The sequence below is a fragment of the Clarias gariepinus genome, chromosome 15, assembly GCF_024256425.1.
Source record: "Clarias gariepinus isolate MV-2021 ecotype Netherlands chromosome 15, CGAR_prim_01v2, whole genome shotgun sequence".
NCBI lineage: Eukaryota > Metazoa > Chordata > Actinopteri > Siluriformes > Clariidae > Clarias > Clarias gariepinus.
In genome coordinates this window covers 3,857,501-3,883,136 of record NC_071114.1, presented here as the reverse complement: position 1 = coordinate 3,883,136, position 25,636 = coordinate 3,857,501, and the positions used below count along the sequence as shown (strand labels likewise).

The 25,636-nt window shown below is 41.1% G+C and overlaps 1 protein-coding gene across 2 annotated transcripts in view; it reads left to right on the top strand.

The window, feature by feature from the left end:
- The window catches only part of vps13c (vacuolar protein sorting 13 homolog C), a 77,693-nt gene that overhangs the window by 1,745 nt on the left and 50,312 nt on the right, over positions 1-25,636 (top strand). For both annotated transcript variants that reach the window (XM_053513869.1, XM_053513870.1), the window contains exons 2-28: positions 5,406-5,449; positions 9,020-9,062; positions 11,301-11,396; positions 12,445-12,546; positions 13,399-13,508; positions 13,618-13,677; positions 13,754-13,813; positions 13,950-14,030; positions 15,527-15,584; positions 16,279-16,406; positions 17,239-17,345; positions 17,467-17,638; positions 17,730-17,792; positions 17,901-18,039; positions 18,269-18,363; positions 20,003-20,145; positions 20,307-20,499; positions 21,377-21,491; positions 21,623-21,759; positions 21,850-21,982; positions 22,697-22,814; positions 22,905-23,040; positions 23,275-23,356; positions 23,486-23,586; positions 23,753-23,906; positions 24,661-24,740; positions 24,855-24,914. In XM_053513869.1, the coding sequence (XP_053369844.1) occupies positions 5,406-5,449; positions 9,020-9,062; positions 11,301-11,396; positions 12,445-12,546; positions 13,399-13,508; positions 13,618-13,677; positions 13,754-13,813; positions 13,950-14,030; positions 15,527-15,584; positions 16,279-16,406; positions 17,239-17,345; positions 17,467-17,638; positions 17,730-17,792; positions 17,901-18,039; positions 18,269-18,363; positions 20,003-20,145; positions 20,307-20,499; positions 21,377-21,491; positions 21,623-21,759; positions 21,850-21,982; positions 22,697-22,814; positions 22,905-23,040; positions 23,275-23,356; positions 23,486-23,586; positions 23,753-23,906; positions 24,661-24,740; positions 24,855-24,914 (2,810 nt within the window). The remainder of the gene's footprint in view (positions 1-5,405; positions 5,450-9,019; positions 9,063-11,300; positions 11,397-12,444; positions 12,547-13,398; positions 13,509-13,617; positions 13,678-13,753; positions 13,814-13,949; positions 14,031-15,526; positions 15,585-16,278; positions 16,407-17,238; positions 17,346-17,466; positions 17,639-17,729; positions 17,793-17,900; positions 18,040-18,268; positions 18,364-20,002; positions 20,146-20,306; positions 20,500-21,376; positions 21,492-21,622; positions 21,760-21,849; positions 21,983-22,696; positions 22,815-22,904; positions 23,041-23,274; positions 23,357-23,485; positions 23,587-23,752; positions 23,907-24,660; positions 24,741-24,854; positions 24,915-25,636) is intronic.

Here is a 25,636-nt window from a genome sequence, read left to right as displayed (position 1 = left end):
TGCTGATAGAAGTATTAGACTGAGCTCTGTAGTGTCTAGAGCTCTACTTTCTGTTTAGATTCAGTCAAATGCTGCAAAAGTGATAGGACAGAACTTCACCATACAAACAGACAACAACCCAAAACATACTGCATGGAAAAGCATCTCCAGATCTTCTTAACGAAATTAATCATTTTAAATATATTGCCTGGCCAAAAAAAGTCTGGGACTAAACAGCTATGTAGCCTTAAGAAAAACACTTATCAGTGAGGATAGTGGGGGTGGGGGGGGGACGGTATAAAGAACAGGCTCTGGAGCATTGGAAAAGATCATGTGACCTGATGAGTCCAGGGTTACCCTGTGATGGGTGAATATGTGTAAGAAGAGGGGTGGATGAATGGATTCACCCATCATGCCTAGTGCCTCCCGTACTGTGGGGTCAGTGTTACTATCTGGGGTTCTTTCTGTTGGTCAGGTTTAGGTTCAGCAATCTCGCCCAAAAACAACCCGAATGTACTGAATGACCAGGCGTTCCCATCAATGGATTGTTTCTTCCGTAATGGCAGGGGACGTCCTCCAAGACGACGATGTCAGGATTCATCGAGCTCAGGTTGAGAAACAGCGGTTCAGGCAGCATAGTTTGGCCACCACAGAGTCCAGACCTCAACCGAGGATCTCTGGGACGTGCTGGAGAAGGCTTAACTCAGCGGTCCGACTATCACATCAGCAATACAAGATCTTGAAGAGAAATTAGTGCAGGACTGCACTGAAGTAAATGTTTTGGCGTTTCATAAGTCCATCAAAACGATGCCACAGTCGTACTCAAAGTAAAAGGCGGAGCGATGAAATAAGAGCGTGACTGTTTTTTTTTGCCTGGGCAGTGTATATAGTGACTGTGTAATTGGGCAAAAAATACAAACAGTGTTCGACTGTATAAACATTGAGGACTTAACCGTAAAAACACTGAGACTCTACAGATGCTGCATTTTTTTAAAGGAGGAGGAACAAATAAACCTCCAGGGATAAACGATTTTTATGCAGAAGTGAAACTGAACCTCGAGACAAAAACAGAGTAACTGATAAAAGAGTTTGAGGTGTCAAGTGAACACATACAGTCAGGTCTATAAATATTAGGAAGTTATTGTTATTTCTGTATATAGGATTCAATATTTTTATGCGGGAACAGTGGAGGAATAACAGAACTTTATATCTGATTCCCAAACCCCCATTTCCAAGGAAACAAAAGTAAGTGGACAGTTGGCGGCTCAGCTGTTCAGAATCAGCATTAAACAAGCTAGACAGATGTTTACAGTTAATCACTCCAGCTTTTAGGAGCAGTATTGTCTGGTGAGATGAAATACAAGTTACTGTATACTGATAGCAGGGGTCCCCGTGTGTGTGTGTGTGTGTGTGTGTGTGTGTGTTTTTTTTTAAAGTGTTCTAGTTTTGTGTAGTATTGTTTTTTGATGTAGCTTTAACGATCCTAAACAGCAGTGCACAAATAAATGTAAAATCTGAGAAAAGATTATGTCACACTTTTATCAATTGGAAGGAAACAGGTTTTAGTCTTTTTACTCTCTGCAGAGGAAGGCTCGAGGTTTTTGAGTGAGTCAGTGAGGGTCGAATTACAGGACTTAGCTGCTGCCATTGCGGATAACATTTCATACTCAAATTATTCACTCTGTGTTGTTCTTAACTGATGAACAAGGTTAGTCGTATTAAAGCTATTGGTTGATGTTCCGCCACGGGGTTTTTCCTTAGAAAAAACTGCATATTGCAAATTTGACGTCTTTTGAAAAGACTTGGTAATATTCCCAGCCGTGTTGATGTGCCATGCCGAGACGGCGTGTTGATGTGCCTGTCGACTGTGGCTGTGTTTTGCGTCATTATAGTAATATGGGTTTATGTGATTGAGAGACTGGAGCTGTTAAAATACAGAGATTGGCAGCCGATCGATCAGAGCTCCCATGGCTGATTGGCTTGGTCAGTCTAAACCTCTAAATCCCCCCTGATTAGGTCCTGCGTTGTGTTGCAGAGTGTGTGGGATTGCTGTCCAGTTAGATCGGATGCATTTCTCTGTACATTATCAGACAGAATGTTTCCATGGACGTCTGGGTTCATTCTGCTGCTCCATCGTGAGTTCCATCATTAATAAAGATTTCTTAGAACGTTTCAAAAGCAGCTGTGCAAGCCAAAGCCATGACACCGCCTCCACCGTGCTCGATCAGTGAGCTCATATCTCAGAGAGGACACTGAATACAGGCTGGTTTACAGTGAACTGACCATAGTGAGGACTATATTAGTTTGAGTGTTTATCTCTGGTAATAGGTATTTGCTTACCATCATAGTGCCCGTTATATGATATAAACCAAACGAGGAAATAAACAGTGGGTGTAATACACAAAGTTTTTAAATGTCATTATAATTATCTGCTAATACATAGAGCATATACTTAAACTATATGGAGTTGGTCCCTACTTTTGCAGCAGCTTCCGCTCTGCTTTGAAGGACACGAGATGTTGGAGTGTTTCTGTAGGAATTCGTGCCCATTCATTCTGTAGAGCATTTATGAGGTCAGGCACTGTTGTTGGACGAGAAGGCCTGGCTCACAATCTCCAGTTCCAGTTCATCCCAAAGGTGGGGTTGAGGTCAAGGCTCTGTGTCACGTCCGGTCGAGTCCTTTCACACTGAACTCATCAAACCACGTCTTTATAGTCCAGTGGACTCGGGCACAGTCATGTTGGAATAGAAAAGGGTTTTCACCAAACTGTGAACACAAAGATTGAAAGCATAGCTTTATCCAAGATGTCCTGTTATGCTGAAGCATTGAGACTGTCCTTCACGGGGATAAGGGGCCTGATTGAAACCCCGGAATTCAATAATTATCAGGTTTAAAGGATTCCATTTTTCTATATAGTAAATGTGTGTATGTGTTTATGTATGTGTGCGAGTATTAGTAGTAAGTGTTTTTCATGTTTTAACAAAATTATAACAAAACTATGAAGATGCTGGAGAGACTCATCCTGAAACACCTGTCTGTTGGTTGAGCCTTGGCTGGACCCCCTACAGTTTGAATATCGACCCTGTATCGGTGTGGAGGACGCCATCATCTACCTGCTGGACCGGGCTTATTCTCATTTGGACATTGTTGGGAACACGGTGAGGGTCATGTTTTTCGGCTTCTCTAGTGCTCTTAACACGATCAGACCATCACTGCTGAAGAATAAGATCATGGAAATGCAGGTGGACGACCCACTGGTAGCTTGGATTACGGACTGTTTAACAAATCGACCACAGCATGTCCGGCTAAAGAGCTGCTGCTCTGATAACATCCTGAGCAGTATGGGTGCGCCACAGGGGATCGTCCTATCACCAGCAATAGACTCATCGGCCCTAAATGCAGAACTGACCGTCACAGGGAATCACAATGAGACTGTACAACTCTTCACTGCTCTGTAGGTGATTTCTCAGGATTAATAATAATATTAATACTAATGTTACTTTGTCCTCAGTCAAATCGTGTAATATTACACATATGTATGTCATTGAATGTTTGTTTCATCCCACTATTACATACTTCTACTCTCTCTATTCATTGTCCACTGTCACTTTTCAGAACCACTTGCACCAATAGTTATATTACTGTATTTTATTGTATTTTTATTTTTATTTATTTCCACTATTCTACTGTTATTACTATTTACTGTACTTATGTATACTGTTATTATTATTATTATTACTTACTATATATTTTTATTATCTTGTTCCTTGGCTGCATTGAACATGTTTGTGACAAAAGAATTTCCCTCTGGATAAATAAAGTTCCTCTTATCTTATCTTATCTTATCAATAAAAAAGTACAGTTGTTCATCATGCAACTCTACTCCTACTGTACTACTCACCTTTAGTGGCTCAGTGGTAGTTTCAATTCAGTTCAATTTAAATTTATTGTCATTGTTAAAAATAACACGTACAGATAATAACGAAATATCATTTGGCATCATCCCTCGGCATGTAATAAAGTGCAATCATAGTGCAGTAATGCAATAACCATAACGGCCATGTGAGGTAGGATATAGAGGAAGAGGGAGGGGGTGGGGGGAGGGGGTGGGGGGAGGACACACGAACCACAAGGAAAATGCATGTGTTGTGTGTAAGTATGTGTTGTGTGTAAGTATGTGTTGTGTGTAAGTACAGTATGTGTTGTGTGTAAGTATGTGTTGTGTGTAAGTATGTGTTGTGTGTAAGTATGTGTTGTGTGTAAGTATGTGTTGTGTGTGCTGCATCAATGCAAAGTCCAGTTCACAGTAATTGTAAAAATGATATATGATGTGTAAGAATAGTAGGGTGTAAGGTCCGAGAGGGGGGTGACTGATCATTCAGCAGCCTGACAGCAGATTCTCATCTGCATTGCGCTCGATTTACTGCGTTCCTGGGTTCGATTCCCACCCAATGCCCAAACCCGAAACCCCACCGACTGCATTCGTCCCAAGGCCAGATAAAATGGGCAGGTTGCATCAGTAAGGACATCCGGCGTAAAACCTGTGCCAATTTGTTGTGTGGGTCGGATGGTCCGCTGTGGCGAATCCTCGACGTGAGCAGCCGAAAGACCAACAACAAGTGCATCATGCAATTCATGTGGTGTGTTGTATTTTAGAGAATTTTGCTGCTTCCCAGATTGTGAGTGTTAGTGTGAGTCCAGGCTGTCTGTCCACATGGCTGATTGATTCAGACAGCTTTTTCACACTACAGACTACCCACTGCACCCCCGCATGTTCACTAATACACCATGTTCCAACACCTGTATCTGAGCTCAGTCATAATTAAGCTATGACTCAATATGAACTTCAGCCAAACACTAGCTATTGTTTCATATAAACCACACCCGTAAGGTCTACATTTTAGGTTCAGTAGGTGTTAAGGCTTTGGCTTATGGTCTCGTCCACCGAACACTCTCAGTGGTTTTAGGAATGGAACATTTGAAGAACATGACAAAGTTCAAGTTGTTGATTTGGCTCCCAAATTGCCCAGACCTCAATCTGATCTGGGATCAGTGGGGTGAGCTGGACTGACCAGTCCAATCCCTGTGGAGGCCTCACCTCACAACTTAGAGGACTTGGTGTCTTGGTGCCAGATATCCAAGCACGCCTTCAGACGTCTCGTGGAGGCCAGGTCTCAACGGCTCAATGGTTTATCTATACTTCTGTTTAGATTAAGCAGAAGCTGTGGTATTTATCAAACACTGCAGTCTGTTGTGGAAATGAACTCAGCTTTTTAACGTGTTTCCTGGAGCTCCAGTTTCAAAAGAAACTATTTCAACATGCAGAATAAAATCATGGCTTTAATACAATCTCATTCACACTGAAATGTCAGGCTCCTTAATAATGTTCATGAATAACGATGACTCTAAACACCTGTCTTCATAGGTGATGTGGTTCTGGAAAACCTGAGAGTGAAGGAGAACACTTTGGTAAGCAGAATTTCATCTTTTCAATTTTAACAATTCATATCATTGTACAGTAAATAGTTCAACTTAGTTTAAGCACTTAAGATTTCTGGTGTGTTTGCTAAATCACTGTAGCTGCTAAATCAGTAGCCGTACTGCCCTTACAGATCTTACTCATGTTATTTGACCCTTTCTTAAACCCGATCTCCTCTCATTCCCTGCTCTTATAATAAAGTGTCATAGTAATAATGTAGCTGTAAATACTTTCGCGCTGCATCACTTCTTTCCATTTTATTTTCTTGCCTCTGAATGCAAGCCGGACCCACATAGACCTCAAAGATATCTTTTGCAGCCTGTGGTTAGAGTTTTATTTACAGGCAGAAATGTCATTTTAAACACTTGAGTTGCACTGTCTGGTTAAACTTATAAATGTTTGAGAGATGAGATGAGTGAAGCTGTGATCTGCTGTTATAGTATCAGCTTCATGGTTTAGTCAAGCAGCAGAGAGCTCGACCGTTAGTGTTTGAGATGTACAGTACAGCGCATCCGGGAAGTATTCACAGCGCATCACTTCTTCCACATTTCGTTATGTCACAGCCTTATTCTAAAATGGATTAAATATATTTTTATCTCAGAATTCTACAGACAACACCCCATAATGACAACATGAAAAAAGTTTACTTGAGATTTTTGCAAATTTATTAAAAATAAAATATTTGAGAAAGCACATGTACATAAGTATTCACAGCGTCTGCAAAATTAAGCTCAGACACATCCTGTTCCCCCTGATCATCCTGTTCCCCCTGATCATCCTCGAGATGTTCCTGCAGCTTAATTGGAGTCCACTTGTTGTAAATTCAGTTGATTGGACATGATTTGGAGAGACACACACCTGTCTATATAAGGTCCCACAGTTAACAGTTTATGTCAAAGCACAAACCGAGCATGAAGTCAAAGGAATTGTCTATAGACCTCTGAGACAGGATTGTCTCAAGGCACAAATCTGGGGAAGGTTACAGAAAAATTACTGCTGCTTTGAAGATCCCAATGACACAGTGGCCTCCATCATCCGTAACTGGAAGAAGTTCAAAACCACCCGGACTCTTCCGCTGGTCGGCCATCTAAACTGAGCAATCGGGGGAGAAGGGCCTTAGTCAGGGAGGTGACCAAGAACCCGATGGTCACTCTATCAGAGCTCCAGAGGTCCTCTGTGGAGAGAGGAGAACCTTCCAGAAGGACAACCATCTCTGCAGCAATCCATTAATCAGGCCTATATGGTCAAGTGGCCAGACAGAAGCCACTCCTTAGTAACAGGCACATGGCAGCTCGTCTGGAGTTTCCCAAAAGGCGCCTGAAGGACTCTCATACCATGAGAAACAAAATTCTCAGGTCTGATGGGAATCTTTTAGATGGCAGGCCAGCTCTAGGAAGAGTGGGAAAAAAAATGTGGAAAAGTGCTGCGCTGTGAATACTTTCCAGGTGCACTGTATTAGCATTTACACTGTGATCTGCTCGTCCACTTACTTGTGAAAAGTTTTTTGGCATTTGGACTCTGTACACCACCTTATTGAATTTGAACAAAGACTTTTATTCAGCTTGGATTTAAGAGGTTTGACAAAAGTGTGGAATTAACCGTTTAGGAATTACAGCCATTTTTCATACACGTCTCACAATTTAAGAGGTTCATAAATAATGGAACAAACGGCTGACAAGAATTTGCATGGCCAGGTGTGGTGTGTTCCCTCTGCACCTACTGACTCCCTGTGCTGAACTGGACTTCATGTTAATTTAAAGAATTTCTGTTATATTGTACTTTCAGCTGCATAACACACATGATGTTATATCATCTCTATCTGTTATCACCCAGATGAGGATGGGTTCCCTGTTGAGTCTGGTTCCTCTCAAGGTTTCTTCCTATTGCCATCTCAGGGAGATTTTCCTTGCCACAGTCGCTGTCACCCTCGGCTTGCTCATCAGAGACATTTCATTCATTTATCTCATTATTGTCTAAACACATTTTTCTCACACACACACAATTTATTATTATTATTATTATTTTATTATATATATATATATAATTTTTATTTATTTAATTTTTTTAATGAATTTCTTTTATCTTTGTAAAGCTGCTTTGAGACAATGACCATTGTTAAAAGCGCTATATAAATAAAACTGAATTGAATTGAATTCCCCCGTTACTCCATGATTGATCTAGTGGGTTAAAGACCTGGACGAGGTTCTGAGTGATACATTTGCATTTGAAACTCTCAACATGAGGTTCAAAGAACCGTCTCTTCAAACCTTTTACACAAAACACTAAATCCTTTTCTTTCTGCTATTTACAAGAAATGTTTACTGTGTCTCCTCCCACTATCTCAACTCATTACCTCGTCACCACAAAGTGTTGAAATGCGTCATGTTGTCGTGTTGTCACTCTCTCGCTCTTGTTTGAACAATTGCATCTGCACTTTATGTTGTCTTTTTTTTGGACTTAGATAGTTTTCTGTTAATTTAAAAATGTCTTTTAAATCTGTCTTGTTTTAGGTAGTCAGTTAATTAGGTTTCTTAATTTGCTAGTTAATTTTGTTAATTTATGTTGTATGTATCCCCTTGGTCCTGGAGGAACGCTGTTTCGTTTCACTGTGTACTGAACTGTATGCGGTTAAAGTGACCATGAAAGAATACTTAACTTGACTTGAAGGAGGCCTTCATTAGGCTAAAATAAATTTTAATTTAAAACGACCCCATCAGAGAGAGAGAGAGAGGGAGCACGAGCAGAAACATTGGGAGTAGTGAATACAAAATTCTTTAAAAAAGGAATTAGCTGGCGCATTCAGCAATAGCAAATGGCCTGGATGCCCACGGAAGACCACTAAAGAGGATGATAACAGAAGACGAGAACCCTTTCACAACATCTAGCCAAGTCAAGAACACTCTGGAGGAGGTCAGTGTGTCATTGTTAAAGTCTACAGTCATGAGACGGCTTTATGAAGTAAATCCAGACGCTTCACCAAAAGCTTTTTGGACAGAGACCCAAGAACATACAGTGAGAGCCACCCAAGAGTTTCTCAAAGCAAAGGAATGGGATCGTTCTTACTGGCCAAACCAGGGAGATGATCTCGACCCAATAGAGCATGCTTTTCACTTACTGCCTGTAGACAGTAAAGGGAGAAAACTCAGCATTCGGTCACGTTCATGGGTCCCAGACTTCAGGTATTCTTTAACTGCAAAGGATCATCATGTAATTATTAAAGGCTGTTGGTTTGTTGGTTTCGTGAGCCCTCTGATGTGTCAGAATGGCTTTAATTCCTGAATGGTTGATGCCACATTTTAGTCAAACCCTTGAATTAAAGCTGAAAGTCTTGTAAAAGTGTATTAAACGTATCTTTCTTCCAAAATTTATGAACCTGGCTCTATGACGAGGTCATTGACTAATGTTGTATAGATTAGCAAACTTTAAATTTATATACAAACTAGTGTTTAAGTGCATTATTGTACCCACAGTGTTACGGGTGACTCAGTAATAGCACGTCGTATAAATGTATTGGTGAAGTATTGGTTACGTTCTAACGTTAAAAATATTGTCTTTTCCAGAGTGAACTGGATGTACCCTTTAAAGTGAAGGCTGGGCAAATTGGTAACAACTCCTTTTCATTTAAAAACTTTATTATGCCTCTTAGTGTCTCACAACATGAGATTTATAACCAAACATAATTCTCTTATTTTTATTATTTTTTATGCGTATTCCATTTACATACACACGATCATGTACAGTATTTGGTGGTGTTTGTTTTCTCATTTCAACATTCTCTTTGTGACTTGAAAAACATTAAATAAATATTTAACAGCATTCAACCCCATTCTAATACGCTTTAAATTGGTGCTGATAATATAAAGTCTTTGTTTTAGACACTACAGTACACATGCTGCTGATTAGCTTAATCTCATCCTGATATTTTAGGAGAAATCTAACTTTTAATATTAAAAAATCAATTCTTGGTTTAAAAAAAAGAATCATTTAATTCTTGCCATCTCTAGAAATTCTTATCAGCAACAAAAGTCTCATTTAAATTTTACTCTAACTTCACACAAGTCTCTCCCTGACGCCGTGACTTACTGGAGTGTAAATATGAATTGATACAGAGGACAAATTCCATTAGTTATTTATTAACATTGGGAAAGTTACACCTCAGATTGTCTGTTCGGACTGTTAGGGCAGTAAATAAGTGGAACACAACAGGAGCAGGCGATGAGGATCGTGTGTAGAGAGAAGAAACCCTTTAGATTTTAGAAGTAAATAGCATTTGAAGGTCATCAAGACTCGTCACTGATAGTCCGGTGTGGTGTCGGGGCGCTGTTACAGAGAGAGAACATTTTCTCTTATCTAACCACAAATAATCAGCAACACAGTGCAGTGTTTAATTAGGACGAGTTTTATAGGACAGATAGGACTGGAATAAAACCTTCTGGCAGCAAATGGTAATTCTGCCTTAAAAGGTGGGATGATTATACAGAAATAAATCGTATCCATGATGTATAGTACAGTGGCTGATTTGTGATGGGTTTCTCTCTAAAATCAATCAGTCTGTCTTTATTTACATATAGCACCTATCCACTACCAAGAAGGTCCTAGGTGCTGAACAAGGTGCAAAATGTGGACTAAATTTGTCAAATTAAATAATAAAATGCAAAAAAAGAAGAAAGGTTTTGTAGCAGGAGATGAAACAAAAATAAAATAAAAAAAAGCACCACAATTTATCTGATTATAAGGCAAGATAGAAAGACTAAGCACACCCTCGACTACATATTATAGGCTTTTCTCATTAAAGATGTCTTTAGTTTGACTTTGAATGTGGAGGTGGCTTGGTGGTCGAGGTGTTGGATTTCGGTCGAGGAGGATCCCTGGTTCGAGCCAGTTGGCGCTGTTGGACCCTTGAGCAAAGTCCTTCACACCCCAAAGACAATCAGGCGTAGAGCTGACGGCCCGACCCTGTAAATAACTGCCACAGAGACGGCGGATGTGAACCTGTGGCCTGATGTGGCGGCTGGCAGGTAGAAGGTCCGGTCTGGAACTAGTGAACGTGTGAAGAGTTCTCCCATGTCTCTCATACAATCAGAAGGCTCCACTTTTCCAGTAGGCGGAGTTTTATGAAGCTTGCTTTAACAACTGAATTGTTCCTGCAAACCAAAGAATGTGCATTCATACTCAATTTTGTTACATCATAAAATATTACTCACCAAGGTAAAAGTACAGCACTAACATCAGCTCCTGATCTAAACTCCATGGAAAACATTTACATTTAGGCATTTGGCAGACGCTCTTATCCAGAGCGACCTACATTTTTTTAAATCTCATTACACATCTGAGCAGTTTAGGGTTAAGGGCCGCGCTCAAGGGGCCGACAGTGGCAACTTGCTGGTTGTGGGGTTTGAACCTGGGATCTACCGAACTGTAGTCCAATGCCTTAACCACTGAGCTACCCCTGACCCGAAACCTGTGGGTGAGAACCGAATTACAGGAATCTTCTCAGTTTACAGAAATTCAGGTGATATTGTAAAAAATGCATTTAAAAGAAAATTATAAATAAATTATGAATTTAATAAATAATTAATTTAAATTATAAATAAGTTTAAGGATTTAAATTGACCTAAACTAAAACTTACAATTATTATGTTTTTCAGAGATTAAACTAATCAGGCTAAAGATCAGGTGTTTTTTTTTATAACAATTAAAATAAAAAATCCATTTGGTCCAGCTGATGCCTGAGCGTTTCAGTCCGGTTAAACCTGGTTCTGTAATTTGTTAAGTAAGTGCCAGGCATGTTTTTTTGCATGTGTTTAATATTTTAACTACAGTGTCACTGCATTTTTCCAGGCAAATTAACTCTAAAAGTCCCCTGGAAGAATCTGTACAGTGAAGCCGTGGTTGCGACCTTGGATGGTCTGTATCTTCTAGTTGTTCCTGAAGCAAGTGAGTTTCAGTGGTGAAGTTCATGTATATAATATGTGCTGTTTTGCCGACATGAAAAGTTTTGTGTTCATAATTAAATCTTACGGTCGTGTGAAGTACAAAACAAATGAACAAAACTGAAAACAATACAAATTAAAAAACAAAATAACAAAACCCAAAACTAATTTGTTATTTATATTCTAAGTGACAGATGTCTCGTCCAATCAGCTGTAAGAATTTTATTTGCAAACTATACCTACCTTTTCTGGTTTGTATCTGACTGGCCGAGAAGTGCAATACAGTATAACAAAACGGGAAACAAAAAAACAAATTAGTTTTGAGTTTTGATATTTTGTTTTGGGTTTTGTTTATTTGTTTTGCACTTCAGGGCCACCGTACAATCTCCACAGGACAGTAAAAATATTCTAATGAATCCATCTTTTCCCATGTTCCTGCTGACATGAGGTTTAAACTCCTTGTACATGGAAGTAGTCGGGCCTCACTGGGTCTTGGCACTCCTGGAGTGTGTGAATGAGTGTGTGTGTGTCATGAGTCTCCTGGGATAGACTCCGCCCCCCCCGCGACCCTGCATACAGGATGAAGCGGTATGGACGAGATGAAAGCTTCCAGATTAGGACTGTCACTAAATTTTAGAGTTGTCCAATAGTGTAAATGTAATCGGTCTTACACAGTTCTGCATGTTGAATATCATCATGCAGGTTACAGTATGACCAAATCTGGGTACATGCGGATTTTACTGCCATATACTCCATGCTGTAAGGAAGAGAACCTCATGTTTGGCGACTTCCCTGCTGGTTATCACCGACCGGCGTCCAGGGCTCTTCCTCACTTGTCCTTGTCTATAGTGTAACCAAGAACGTGATGTGGATCATAACTTTAGAATCTCCGCCCCAGTACTCATTGCCTCTCTTCTCTCTGTAACAAACTATGTAATGCTATAAGTGTTCTTCTGTTTTTTTGGCTGTTTATATAATTTTTCAGCTCTAGTAGTAAGTTGTGTGTGTCGGGGTTGATGTGAATCGCTTGATGACTTCCTGTGTTTTTAAAGCGATCAAGTATGATGCAGCTAAAGAAGAGCGCCATCACCAGGAGTCCAAACGGAGGGAGCTTCAGCGCATCGAGGACGCCCTGCTGCTGGTGGCACGCAGAGGTAACCACCTGGTCACATGACTAGCACGCTGACGTCAGGCCTTTAAAGCGGCTGTATGTTATGTTATGTAAGCAGATGTTCATTAACTCCAGCACTGTTAGTGCAGCTGTTTAGTATAAACTGTTTAGTACTGCTGGTCTCATACCTGCCTATTGATCCCCTAATGCGTTTCCCTCCTCTCTTTAATTCTAACGTGCGTGTGTGTGTTTATTTGCTTCATGCTTTGCGTGACTGGATGCAGACTCTCAGGTGGGAGAGTTTGTGTTTAATCTGGAGAGTTATGTGTATAAGGACACGCGTGGTACGTACCACATTCTAATGGGTCGATGCTTATTCTGTGTGTGTGTGTGTGTGTGTGTGTGAGAGAGAGATGAGTATTACATTCGCTTAACTCGTTTAATTCGTTTTTTTTTAGTGACTTGGCTTGTGCTTCTTTTTAGTGCATGTGTGTGTGTGTGTGTGTGTGTGTGTCAGTGCTCATTGTGCAGTCCTCGTGTGTGTGTGCGTGTGTGTGTGTTTTCTCTCCCTGTCTGTTGTGATGGTATGACCTTTTTCCTGCTCTGTGTTACTGACTGTTCTCTCTTCCTCAATGCTGCACTCTGTAAGAAAAAGGACGTAAACATAAAAGTCACAGAAAACACTTACGGATGTATAAAAAGCATGAGCAGAGGCCAGGTAGGCGGCTGTGGATCAGTGCTGGTGACCTCACCCTCTCTGTCACACAGTTATACACAGTTTACTGATTACTGCCAGTTACCCGTGACGTGTTTGCATAACTGCTAGAGGTTAGAATTATATTTAAAGTGTGTGTTTTTTTTAATTATTATAAGTGCATGTAAATTCCTGTTGTAGAAAAGCCTCTGGATGAGAAGAAGGACACCTTTGGTGAGAAACTGTTCACACAAATAATCAAAAACCTTCAGGTGAAGATCAGCAGCATTCACATCAGATATGAAGACGATGTAAGTGTGCCGGCGGTGAATCTGCTCCATGTGCTGTCCGTGTTATTCTACAGATCATGTTATTATGGACCGACTCTACATTAATCTGATCTCATCTAATATCAATCAGGTTTCGGACCCTCAGAGGCCTCTGTCCGTGGGTGTGACCCTGTCTGAGCTCAGCTTACAGGTCATACACACACACACACACATGTTTGTGCATATTTTTTAAGATGAATTTATGTGCATTGATGTGGTTCCCACAGACAGCAGATGAGAACTGGAGGACGTGTATTTTAAACGAAGCCGTCAAAATAATCTACAAGGTAAAGTCGTAAACTCTGTCTGAACGAAGCTCTCTCTTTAATTCATTTGCAACTACTGTGCATGATTTATCCACTGTATATTAAGTGTGTGTGTGTGTGTGTGTGTGTGTGTGTGTGTGTGTGTGTGTGTTTTCAGCTGGGCCGTTTGGAGTGTCTGTGCGTCTACTGGAACGTTAATAGTCCTATCTTCTACAGAGACCCTTGGGAGAAGATAGTGGTAATATATTTGTGACTTTCTGTGTTACTAAAGTTGACTCGTCTTTTACTGTCTGGGACAAAACTAGTTTCTCATAGTGTTTAGTCTGGAGTTCTGCCTCGGCTCAAGGCTTATTCACTCGATAAGTTACTTGTTTTGCTGAGGGATCAGACAGAATGCTTCCTTTACTGTTACAGTGGGTGACTTCAGTTACAGGCCGGATAACGAAGGGAAGGACACGAGATTAAGAGTGCATTAAGGCGAGATTAGTCAAGATTTCCTGATTAGTTCGAGTTCAACATAGACGTTTTTTTGGGGGGTTTTTTACCAAAGGCGTGCACTTCCTCTAAGACATGAACTGCTGCTCGTGCCGTAGTTTAACACACAGAGGAACGAGTGCTCCTACTCTCTTCTGCATCCATCAGCTCACAGAGTGGTGCTGTGATTGACAGGCAGTAACGTGCCGTCCCTCACACCCAGAGAGAACAGGCTGCGGCGCTCCGTCAGCTTTCAGACTCGGGGGCCGAATAAAGTGTGAATGTGTTTCTGTTGCTCCCTCATGATCAGTCCTGCATCATATTACACAGTTACACAGTGAAGTCGTCTGTGTTCCCAAACCTCATTATGTATATGATAAAGATGGATCTGGGCCAGTTTATATCTGGAGGAGCTTCAGACATCCTGCTGATTTATAACACGTCATTACACTTCACTTATCCAGAGAAATAGACATTAAACACAACCTCCTTTCACCATAAGGTGATATAAAAAAGTGTCTAGACTCATGTTTTATCATGCCAACAGATGGCAGCACAAAGCTACACGTACAGCCTCGAATCTCGAAACTTTTTACCCCCTCATATAACACTATGAACATGAAGTGAAGTAAAACTGGCTCATCTTAAGTTATCCGTGCTCAATAACCCGTCCTTCTTTGTAATGAGCCCATTTTACCTAACGTTAGCTGGTGTCTCTCGTTGTTTGGCTAACTCCCATGCAGCTAACAATGCTAGCTATCCAACACTGAAAGCTAAAAAACAGAAAAAGTCTATAGTTGTTTTCTGCAGGAGTGCTTTCACTGTCCTGTTCTTTATAAAACGCTCGGTCGTGTTTACACATGAGGATGTTAGCTGGTGACGTTCATCACACACAGCTAGCACGACGTACACTCCTGTGAAGGTGGTTCATCTGAAGCTCATGCTACCTGTGTTTTTACACTATGAAATGTATTTACTTGATTCAGTATGTTAGTACACAGGCATTAACTGTTCATCTTTTAAGCAGTTTGGGATTTAATACCTGTCCAGGAGCAGTGCTGCTAATTCCCTGTCTTGTTAGTACGCACCCTGGCCTTTAGTGCTGATTTATAGGCTTAAAATTCTTATTCAGATCTTATTTTAAGCAGTGTTATATGCTTGCCTGGTTTATTTGATATAAGTGTATTGAAATGAGTTTGGATTTATACTGTAATGTATTTGCAGAACCCAGTGTAATATCTGCTTGTTGATATTTTGCAGGAGAAACTTAAAGCAGGAATCAGCAGCAAAGATGAAGAACTGAAAGGCTACCAGTACAGTACGTGTTTACTAAAATCTGATACCAAAGCTATTAGTATAGAATTTGTTGTTGTCTTATTAAATGATTTGCAAATAAAGAGATAAACAAATGGTTGGTGTTATAAACCTCTTATGCTGGAAAAAACAAATGTCTGTAAATGTTTATACACGACTGAATACACGGTACAAACAACACGTATACAGAGGAACCTCAGATTGCGAGTAACTCAGATTGCGAGTGTTCCGCAAGATGAGCAAAATAAAAAAAACAACTTTGACTTGATAAACAAGCAAGTCTTGATATAGGAGTACCAAATATCATCGAGTACCAAGTGGCACGGATGCGCTTCTTGTTTAGATGCTGAGCCTCACGTGATTACAACTGAGCCAGTGGGGTATTCCCTCTCTCACACGCTGCGGAATTTGTTGTTAATCATTTCCGCTGCTCAGTCTCAGTGTGCGTGTGTCACTAAGCTTGCAGTCATAGATGTGAAGGTGAATTCCCAAGCGTATCAAAAGAATTCTTCAGGATAATCTGACAATGTCTGTACGTCAGCTGAAACTCTGTAGAAGTTGGGTGATGCAACAGCACAATAACCCAAAACTCCAGAGCAAAAGGTTTCACACACTTTTTCTTGTCTCTTTTTCTCCATGTGTGTTTTAATCATAAACTGGTATTACAGCATTTTAACTTATTATTTTTTGCTTCGCAGTTTTCAAGCCCATTTTTGCTTCTGCCAAGGTCTGCATCAACCCAAATGCGGACGTTGAACTGAAATCACCCAAAGCCAAGTTGCATCTGGAGGTGCAGAACATCGCTATTGAGTTTTGCAAGCCACAGGTACTGGTCTATGTCCAGTTCTTTAACACAGCTACACAGATCAGCCATAACATTACAAGACAGAACATTATGTCCAGTATTGTGTAGGTTCACCTGGTGCCACCGGGGCTGCTCTGACCCATCAGCCCATGACTAAACAACATTTACATTTAGCAGACGCTCTTATCCAGAGCGACTTACATAAAAAAAAAAATCTCATTATACATCTGAGCAGTTGAGGGCCTTGCTCAAGGGCCGAACAGTGGCAACTTGGTGGTTGTGGGGTTTGAACCTGGGATCTTCTGAACCGTAGTCCAATGCCTTAACCACTAAGCTACCTCTGGCCCTCCACAAGACCATAGGTTGTGGGGTGGAGACTCTGTGTCAGTGCATCCCATTGGGGATCGATTAGATTGGGATCTGGGGAGATTGAAGGTCGGGTTGGCAGTCTTGGGCTCTTTGCCTGCTTGATGTGTGTGTGTGTGGTGAGCTGTGGTGCACAGAGACTTTTTGTGCCTTTCTGTCATGGTCAGCATTGACTTTTTCGACAAGCTGGGCTGAATTGTTTTTTTTGTGGAATCAGATCAGTCAGTCTGGTCTTTGGCCCCTGTGGGTATGGGTGAGCCTTGGGTGCCTGTGATCTTGTCACCCGTTTGATGGTTGTTGATTAGTGTTAATGCATTAGTGTTAGGCGGTGTTAATGTTGTGGCTAATCGGTGTATATTAAGAACTTCTAATAAATAAACACTCCAGCATATGCACACAATGCACAAGTATACATTTAATGCGATGCAGTGGATAATAGCTGTGAAATGTGAAGTAAAAAGAGGACAATGGAATACTTATCTTGCAGTACCTGTCTGTAGTGGAGCTGCTGGAGTCAATAGACTGCATGGTGAAAAATGCTCCCTACAGGAAGTTCAGACCCGACGTTCCTGTACACAAACATGCCAGGCAGTGGTGAGTACTAAACACTCAGGATGCTGACGGCTAATAAGTGACCTGGTGTTTATTCAGTGACATACACTGCATTATTAGAATGTATTAGTTTGAAAGATTCTGTACTATCGTTGCTGGTCAGGTGGATGTACGGCATCAACAGCGTGCTGGAGGTGCACATCAGGCGCTTTAACCAGATGTGGAGCTGGACTCATATCAGAGGGCACAGACAGAGACTTAAAGCCTACAAGATGGCATACAAAACTAAACTGACTCACGGCAAACTCAAGGAGGACCCAGAAAAACAGATCCTGGTACTAAAAACATCTGCCTGAGGTTTATATGCAACGTTCTATTAAATAGATTTACAGTATGTCTTATTACACTGACTCATTTACACTTTAGGAACTGGAGAAGGTTTTAGATGTTTTCAATATTACGTTGGCCAGACAGCAAGCACAAATGGAGGTATGATGAAAATATTACATCATTGCAGTATTACTGTGATTCCTCTGTGTTTCTGATGCTCTAAACTCTTACACTTGATATTTCTGTGGCTTTGCTCATCACTCTCAGGTGGTTCGGTCCGGTCAGAAGCTTACTGACGCCAAAAAAGCAAAGCAAAACCATGGAGGAGGGGGATTCTTTAGTGGCTTCTTTGGAAAAAAAGAAAGAAAAAAGAAAGACCAGGAAGAGGAGGACAAAGAGACAGAAAGTGGGTGCTTTACTTTAGACTTTATTCTCATATTGCTGATGAATATTAATTTTCTAGTACAGGTAATGGTCTAGTGTGTATAATCTGAAATGTTAAGGAATCTTTGCGTGTGTGTGTGTGTGTGTGTGTGTGTGTGTGTGTGTGTGTGTGTGTGTGTGTGTGTGTGTGTGTGTGTGTGTGTGTGTGTGTGTGTGTGTGTGTACATTTCTGCATGTGTTTCCCTAAAAAGGTATTGATGCTGTCATGACCCCTGAAGAGAAGACCAAGTTATATACAGCCATTGGCTACAGTGAGAATTCTCCCAACCTGGCCTTACCCAAAAACGTGTGTATCAGACATCTGCACATTCAGTCATGTGTACAGCGCATCCGGGAAGTATTCACAGCGCATCACTTCTTCCACATTTCGTTATGTCACAGCCTTATTCTAAAATGGATTAAATATATTTTTTTCTCAGAATTCTACAGACAACACCCCATAATGACAACATGAAAAAAGTTTACTTGAGATTTTTCCAAATTTATTAAAAATAAAATAATTGAGAAAGCACATGTACTTAAGTATTCACAGCGTCTGCAAAATTAAGCTCAGACACATCCTGTTTCCCCTGATCATCCTGTTCCCCCTGATCATCCTCGAGATGTTTCTGCAGCTTAATTGGAGTCCACTTGTTGTAAATTCAGTTGATTGGACATGATTTGGAGAGACACACACCTGTCTATATAAGGTCCCACAGTTAACAGTTCATGTCAGAGCAAGACGGAAGCCACTCCTTAGTAAAAGGCACATGGCAGCCCATCTGGAATTCACCAGAAGGCACCTGAAGGACTCTCAGACCATGAGAAACACAATTCTGAGGTCTGATGGGACTCTCTGGCCACTCTACCGTATAGGCCTGATCGGTGGATTGCTGCAGAGATGGTTGTCCTTCAGCTCTAGGAAGAGTCCTGGTGGTTTCGAACTTCTTCCACTCACGGATGATGGAGGCCACTGTGCTCATTGGGATTTAATTTTTAATAAATTTGCAAAAATCTTTAAAAAAAAGTGATGCTGTGAATACTTTCTGGATGCACTGTATTATGTCGAATACATTGTGACCTCAGCTTACGAATTTAATACGAGTTCTTAAGGTGAAATTTTGTATTGTGAAACGCATTGTCCCATAGGAAATAACGTAAATGCAGATAATCTGTTCTAGCCTCCCAAAAATATTACTAATATTAACAATATCCAACACTATAGTCATATTTTTGCATATAAAAACATTTAGAAAAAGCTTTTTAAATGAAGTAAAATATGAAATAAATAGGCATAAAATCTCCCTTTTACACCTTTTTTACAACTTCATTTATGATTTCTCTTGGCTGCTTAAAAAAAACTAGCTAACGTCCTCACTAACATTCTCAGGGACCCATAGTGCTATGTCTTTACTTTGCTTAGCTTTCCACTGACGCAAAAATTTCAGTTTCTTAAGGCGAAGATTTCTAAAGGCATCTTCGTACCGCTGTACCTCAGTTCAGTTCAGATTGATTTCATAAGTGATTTAACAGTAGACTAAGATCATATAAAAGCTTTACGGGGAACTGAGTGTGTATCAGCTCCAGTCTGGTGTGTTAGAGCAGGACATTACAAACAAGTGTGCACTAGAAAGATATACTGGACTGAGATGATGAAGAGAAATAGAATAGTAAACTAATGAAAGTTAATAAACCCCGTCGGAAAGCGGTAGCTGATTTATTATGAGTTATTAAACCAGGTATATTAATAAACACAGCGTTAAACATCAGTGAGCCGTCTGTACAGTATGTACACGTTTACCGCAGTAGATGTTAAAAAATTTGAAAGACTTTTTGATTTGGTATTCACTTATTTTGCATGTGTGTGTGTGTGTGTGTGTGTGTCTGTGTGTGTGTGTGTGTGTGTGTGTGTGTGTGTGTGTGTGTGTGTGTGTGTGTGTGTGAAGTACGTAGCGGTGATCGTTAACTTCAAGCTCCTACAGACATCAGTTACGGTGCGAGAGGAAGCGAACGTTCCAGAGATTCTTAAAGTGCAGATGATTGGCCTCAGCACCACCATCTCCCAGAGACCCGGAGCTCAGGCTATAAAGTGAGCTCACCTCCCTCACACTCCTCAGAGACTCATCACACACACATCTCTCATGTACAGTAATGTGCTGTGGGTCAGGTTACTCTAAGTCAGCAGGTACAGAAGCTATACACGTCAAATGCTGTGTGTGTGTGTGTGTGTGTGTGTGTGTGTGTGTTCAGAGTGGAGACCAGTCTTGAACACTGGTACGTGACCGGGCTGCAGCAGCACGGTGTTACACCTTCTCTCATAGCATCGGTGAGAAACGAGGACTCGTGTCTGCTGAGTGTGCTGTTTGAGCTGAACCCAGAGAACACCGGCGTGGATCAGCTGCTCCACGTCCACTCTCAGCCTGTGGAGCTCATCTATGATGCAGTGAGCAAAATACACACACATTCACTTTTTACAGCGGATAGTTTGGGTGTGGGTTTAATTTACATTTAGTCATTATGCAGATGAAGAGCATGCTCATCAAGAGCAACTTACAAAAGGTATTATTAGTTTCCGTCATTGGATGGATCCTCACACTGAGCGACCAGGTTACTAACTAAGTACCATCAGTCAAGCAGGTTTGTTAAGAGCCTTCCTCAAGGGCCCAAACAGGGGCAACTTGGTAGTAGTTCTGGACCGTAGTCCAAGGGCGTAATCCATGCACAAAGACCCTGAGGCAGGACTCGAACCCGGGACCATGGAGGTGCGAGGCGACAGGGATGTATAGTGCGACTACGACACCGTGACGCCTGATAGAATCTGATCAAATAATTTTTAATAGAAAGTTTTAGCAATCTTCTGTCTCCATTTTTCAGCAGCAGTGTTAGCATTGTTGTAGGTCGCCTCCCAAATTGTTTCTTTACTATGTGGAGTATTACAGACAGTATTAACAGTATCACACACTCTGTAGTGTTTACATGCTCGAGGGAGTGTCAGGTCAGAAGTACTGTACAAGACAAGATCAAACTAACCTGGTAGAGTTTGAGAATAAAAATCGCCTCCTTTATTCAGAGTCTAGGACAGCAGATTGATGGAACATGGACCTGTGTGTAGAAAGACTCTGAAGGTGCGAGATCGTAGAAGCCACACACATTGTTATTTCTTGTTTTGTTTCCTGGACTGCTTTTAGGTTTGGTTACAGCTCACTTGCAACGTGACATTGTTTCGACACCCTCTTTGTAAACGTCCCAATAGTCTCAGAGGTGGATGTATTACGTGTGTAACAAACTAAAATACGCTTTTATTTTGTATTTTTTGCTAGCTGACTATTAACAGCTTAGTAGAGTTCTTTAAGACGGCCAAGGGTGTGGACCTGGAAGTGATCACCTCAGCCACACTCAGCAAACTCGAGGAGATAAAGGAGAAGACAGCCAGTGGTACGTGTTCCCTCCTCTCCTGACACGTGATATTTCCGCATATCAGAACTAGAATATAAATCAAGCATGCGCTTCACCCAGCAATCACACCCTCATGACCCAGTTCGTCTCCCTGTCATGCACTGTTCTAGGTTTGTCTCACATTATCGAGACACGGAAGGTTCTGGATCTGAAGATCGACCTGAAGCCCTCCTACCTGCTGCTGCCCAAGTCGGGTTTCTACCACAGCAAAGCCGACCTCATCATCGTAGACTTTGGTAACCTGCAAGTGAGTGTCTAACAAAAGCACACACTCTGCTGTAAAGCTTCTGCTCGTTAATGCGGTGTGTTAATGCCTCTTCATTGGTGTGTATCCTAGTTGAACAGCATCTACCAGAGCAGTCCTGATCAGGTGTCCGCTAGCTTTTCATCCCTAGAAGAGATCATGGACAGAGCGTATGAGAGATTCTCACTGGAGTTACGAAATGTGCAGGTTCTCTACAGCAAATCAGGTATATAAAGCAGTGATCTGTGGTGTGAATAACTGATGTAGTTGCATAGATGCATAGAAGTGCCAAGCAATGACAATTAAGAGAAAAGAGAAAATAATGGAGAGAATGGAGCTAGGTGAGAAGATGACAAACGAATTGTCCCACATGAATTGTTCTACCATCTGCACAATTCTAAAGAACAAGGACAAGATCATGGAACATGTTATTTCATACTGTGCATAGCCGAGTGTGTTAGTATCCCAGTGCCTAGACAGTGTTTGTTGGACTTATGAACAAATTGGACTTATGAACAAACTCTCGGAATGGAACTCGTATATATGTAGGAGAGTTAGTGTGATCAGTTTAAACTTGACAATATAATTTAAATGTGAAATTTAAGTCAATTGAAGTTTAGATTAGTGTTTCTTTACCTGTAATTTTGAATAACTTAACTAGATTTTTGTGAATTCCAAATGTCCAAAGACATGCAGATTAGGATAATTGGTGTTCCCGAATTGCCCATAGTGTGTGTGTGTGTGTGTGTGTGTGTGTGTGCGTGGTCGCGTGCGTGCGTGCGCGTGGGTTACTCCTGTGCTCTTTTGGGTCAGTCCTCTAATTTAGGGAGAGACGATAAACAAAGTGACTTTAGAATGTCCTGTATTTCTCACTTTCATCCTTTATAACATATTTAGTTTGTTCTGCGTTATTGAAGTGTGTGTGTTCTGCTTCTCTCAGGTGAAGAGTGGAAAAGTGCTCGTATGCAGGGTTCATCTGATCAGCACATTCTGCAGCCCATGGACTTCACTCTGGAACTGGCCAAGTGTATGGTGGAGAAAGACACACGCATGCCTAGGTTTATTCTCACACTTAAACACACAAACACACACTTTTGCTGGTATAGTATCGCTGTTTCTGTCTAATACAGACATGTGCTGTTGTGTAGGTTTAAGGTCACAGGAGAGCTGCCCTTACTGCATGTGAAGATTTCAGATGTGATGATACTAGGGGTTGTAGAGCTGGTGGACAGTATTCCCTTACCCTGTGTTTCTTCTACACCGCCCTCCAGTCCTACTGAGAAGGTCACAGGACACACACACACACACATTTTAAGCAGTTGACAAAATAACTTGGGTTGGTCACAGTCGGTATCTTTCGGAGTTGCAGTGTATTTAACACAAATGTAACACTCTGTCTCAGAACTAATCATACGGTTTTTCTGGTTCGCTGAAAAATATTGACCAGAAGGGACTCGTATAATACATAACAACATTTATTTATTTATTTTTAACTCTCTCTGGTGTTTGTTTGTGCAGGTCAGGTCGCTATCGTTAGCAGACACGAGGCCGCGGGTGCTGAGTGTTGATCCGTCAGCGCTGCCGTATCCCATCATATCAGGTGAGACACCAACTCTCAGGTTACACTGATTACTGCGGGAACGTCATGCTTTAAACCAAGGCATCGAAATCCATCAACTGGAGTCAAAGCGCTGTGTGTGTGTGTGTGTGTGTGTGTGTGTGTGTTCAGATTCTGATGAGGACAGTGCTGAAAGGCATGGTAATGAGGACGCCCAGAGATTAGTCTTGGAAGACCTGACGGATCTCTATTTCACATTCGAAATCAAATCAGTAAAGTTTTTATTGTTTTTTTATTTCTCTTATTTCTCAAAACATGAATCTTTTTTAGCTTAAAACAAAATGATGTGACACTTTTTTTTTTTTTTTACATTTTTTATAATTAAGCCTGTATGCTCTGTATGTGTGTGTGTGTGTGTGTGTGTGTGTGTGTGTTTAGGTGCTGTTGGAGCTCACGTGTCAGGATGCTCGGGCGGGCGTGGTCTTGGCTTTAAACGTGTCTCAGTTGGGTTGTGAAGGCAAAATGAGGACTTACGACCTCACAGTCAAGTCCTACCTGCACAAAATCTGTCTTGATTACTGTGGGATTAGGGGTAGAGTATCAGTTTACACACACACACACACACACACACACACACACACACACTCTCCTATATATTATTTGCCGTGGTATATACTACCCTCCTGAATGGCACTGTATGACTTTGTGTCTGTGTTTTAACAAAACTCATGATCACTGAGTAATTAAAGCGTAGAGAATCTCGTCTGAGTGAAACACGTTAGGAACGTGAACGTCTTGTGTTCTGATTTCCCTAGAAAACTTGATTTTAACGTGCAAGTGAGAATTTGTTTTTTTACAACCACGTTGTACCTACTGTTGAAATCGACGTGTTTCTAAACCAACAAAAAGCTGTTTTGAACCATCAGGAGCACCACCATGCCGTTTCCTTTTCTCATTCGCATATAACAATAGAATCATAACCAAAAAACATATGATTTTTTTTTTAAAAACAAAAGCTGAGAATTTCCACATTAATATTAAACTTACACTCAGTGACTGTGCCGAGGATACTTAATATAAACTTATTACAAAATACAGAGTAGAACAGCACAATGCAATGAATATAAGGGCAGAGCTTGGGTATATTAACTGGCTAATCTCCGCTAGTAAACGCTTAATTTCATGAATAAAGCTGAAGTTAAGACGACCAGATGTTTAACCAGGAAATCTGACTACAGAGCCGCAGCACAGCTGCATCAAATTACACTGTCTGATTCAGATTTTGGCAGAAGTGTCCCTTTAATGTATGTGCACTGTGTGTGTGTGTGTGTGTGTGTGTGTTTCAGATGCTCAGAATGAGCCCCTTCACCTGATTACCTCATCAGACAAACATGGATCTGATCTGCTGAAAATTGAGTACATTAAAGTAAGCGATGTGTCGCTGCAGTAAAGCACGAGCTTGGTGTTAGTGTGGGTGTGTAAGGTGTGTGTAATGTCACTGAGTGTGTGTGTGTGTGTGTGTGTGTGTGTGTGTCTGCAGGCTGACGTGAACGGACCCAGTTTCCAAACCATCTTTGGCAGCACAGAGCAGGTGCTAAAGGTAAACTGTTTTAAGCAGCATTTTATGGGTAAATTAATAATATGCTGTTTAATATTGCAGTGTGTTTCCACCATGACACACACACACACACACACACACACACACACCAACATGCTCATGTTTAGTCATACACTTCTACTAGTGTAAGAACCTGATGTTGAAGAGTTTGTAGAAAGAGTTAAAAGTTTAAATCTAAAATTAATCTGCTGATCTTTGATGTAATCAGTGATATTATTATTATTATTATTATTATTATTATTATTATTATTATTATGATGATTATTTGGGGTTGAAGCCCACGTACATGTCTGTGTGTCTCTCTGTACAGCAGAACTCTCTGTCTAACTTATTAATACTAAGAAATCCCATTCTGTAAGGTTGAGTATCTCACGCCTGGTTCACGTTGACTCTCCGTGTATAAAGCAGATTATTACATCCGACACACGACGTTCATGACGTGTTTATGTGAGTGTGTTACACTGTACAGTCAGTTGTGGTATCGTACACGCCCTCACCTCCCACTGCTGCGGATGTCTTTAGTCTAACAGCCCGTGTTTTATCTCGTAGTGCTGCACATCACTGCTCTGTATCAGCACCACGGTCTCAGAACATCTGGGACGAACTGGTGTAGAACTTCCTGCAGGAAGAATAAACACATCACTCCATCCGTTCATCTTTAAAGGTTCAGTCTTTTTCGGGGTAACACATGCAGTCTCGCGGCT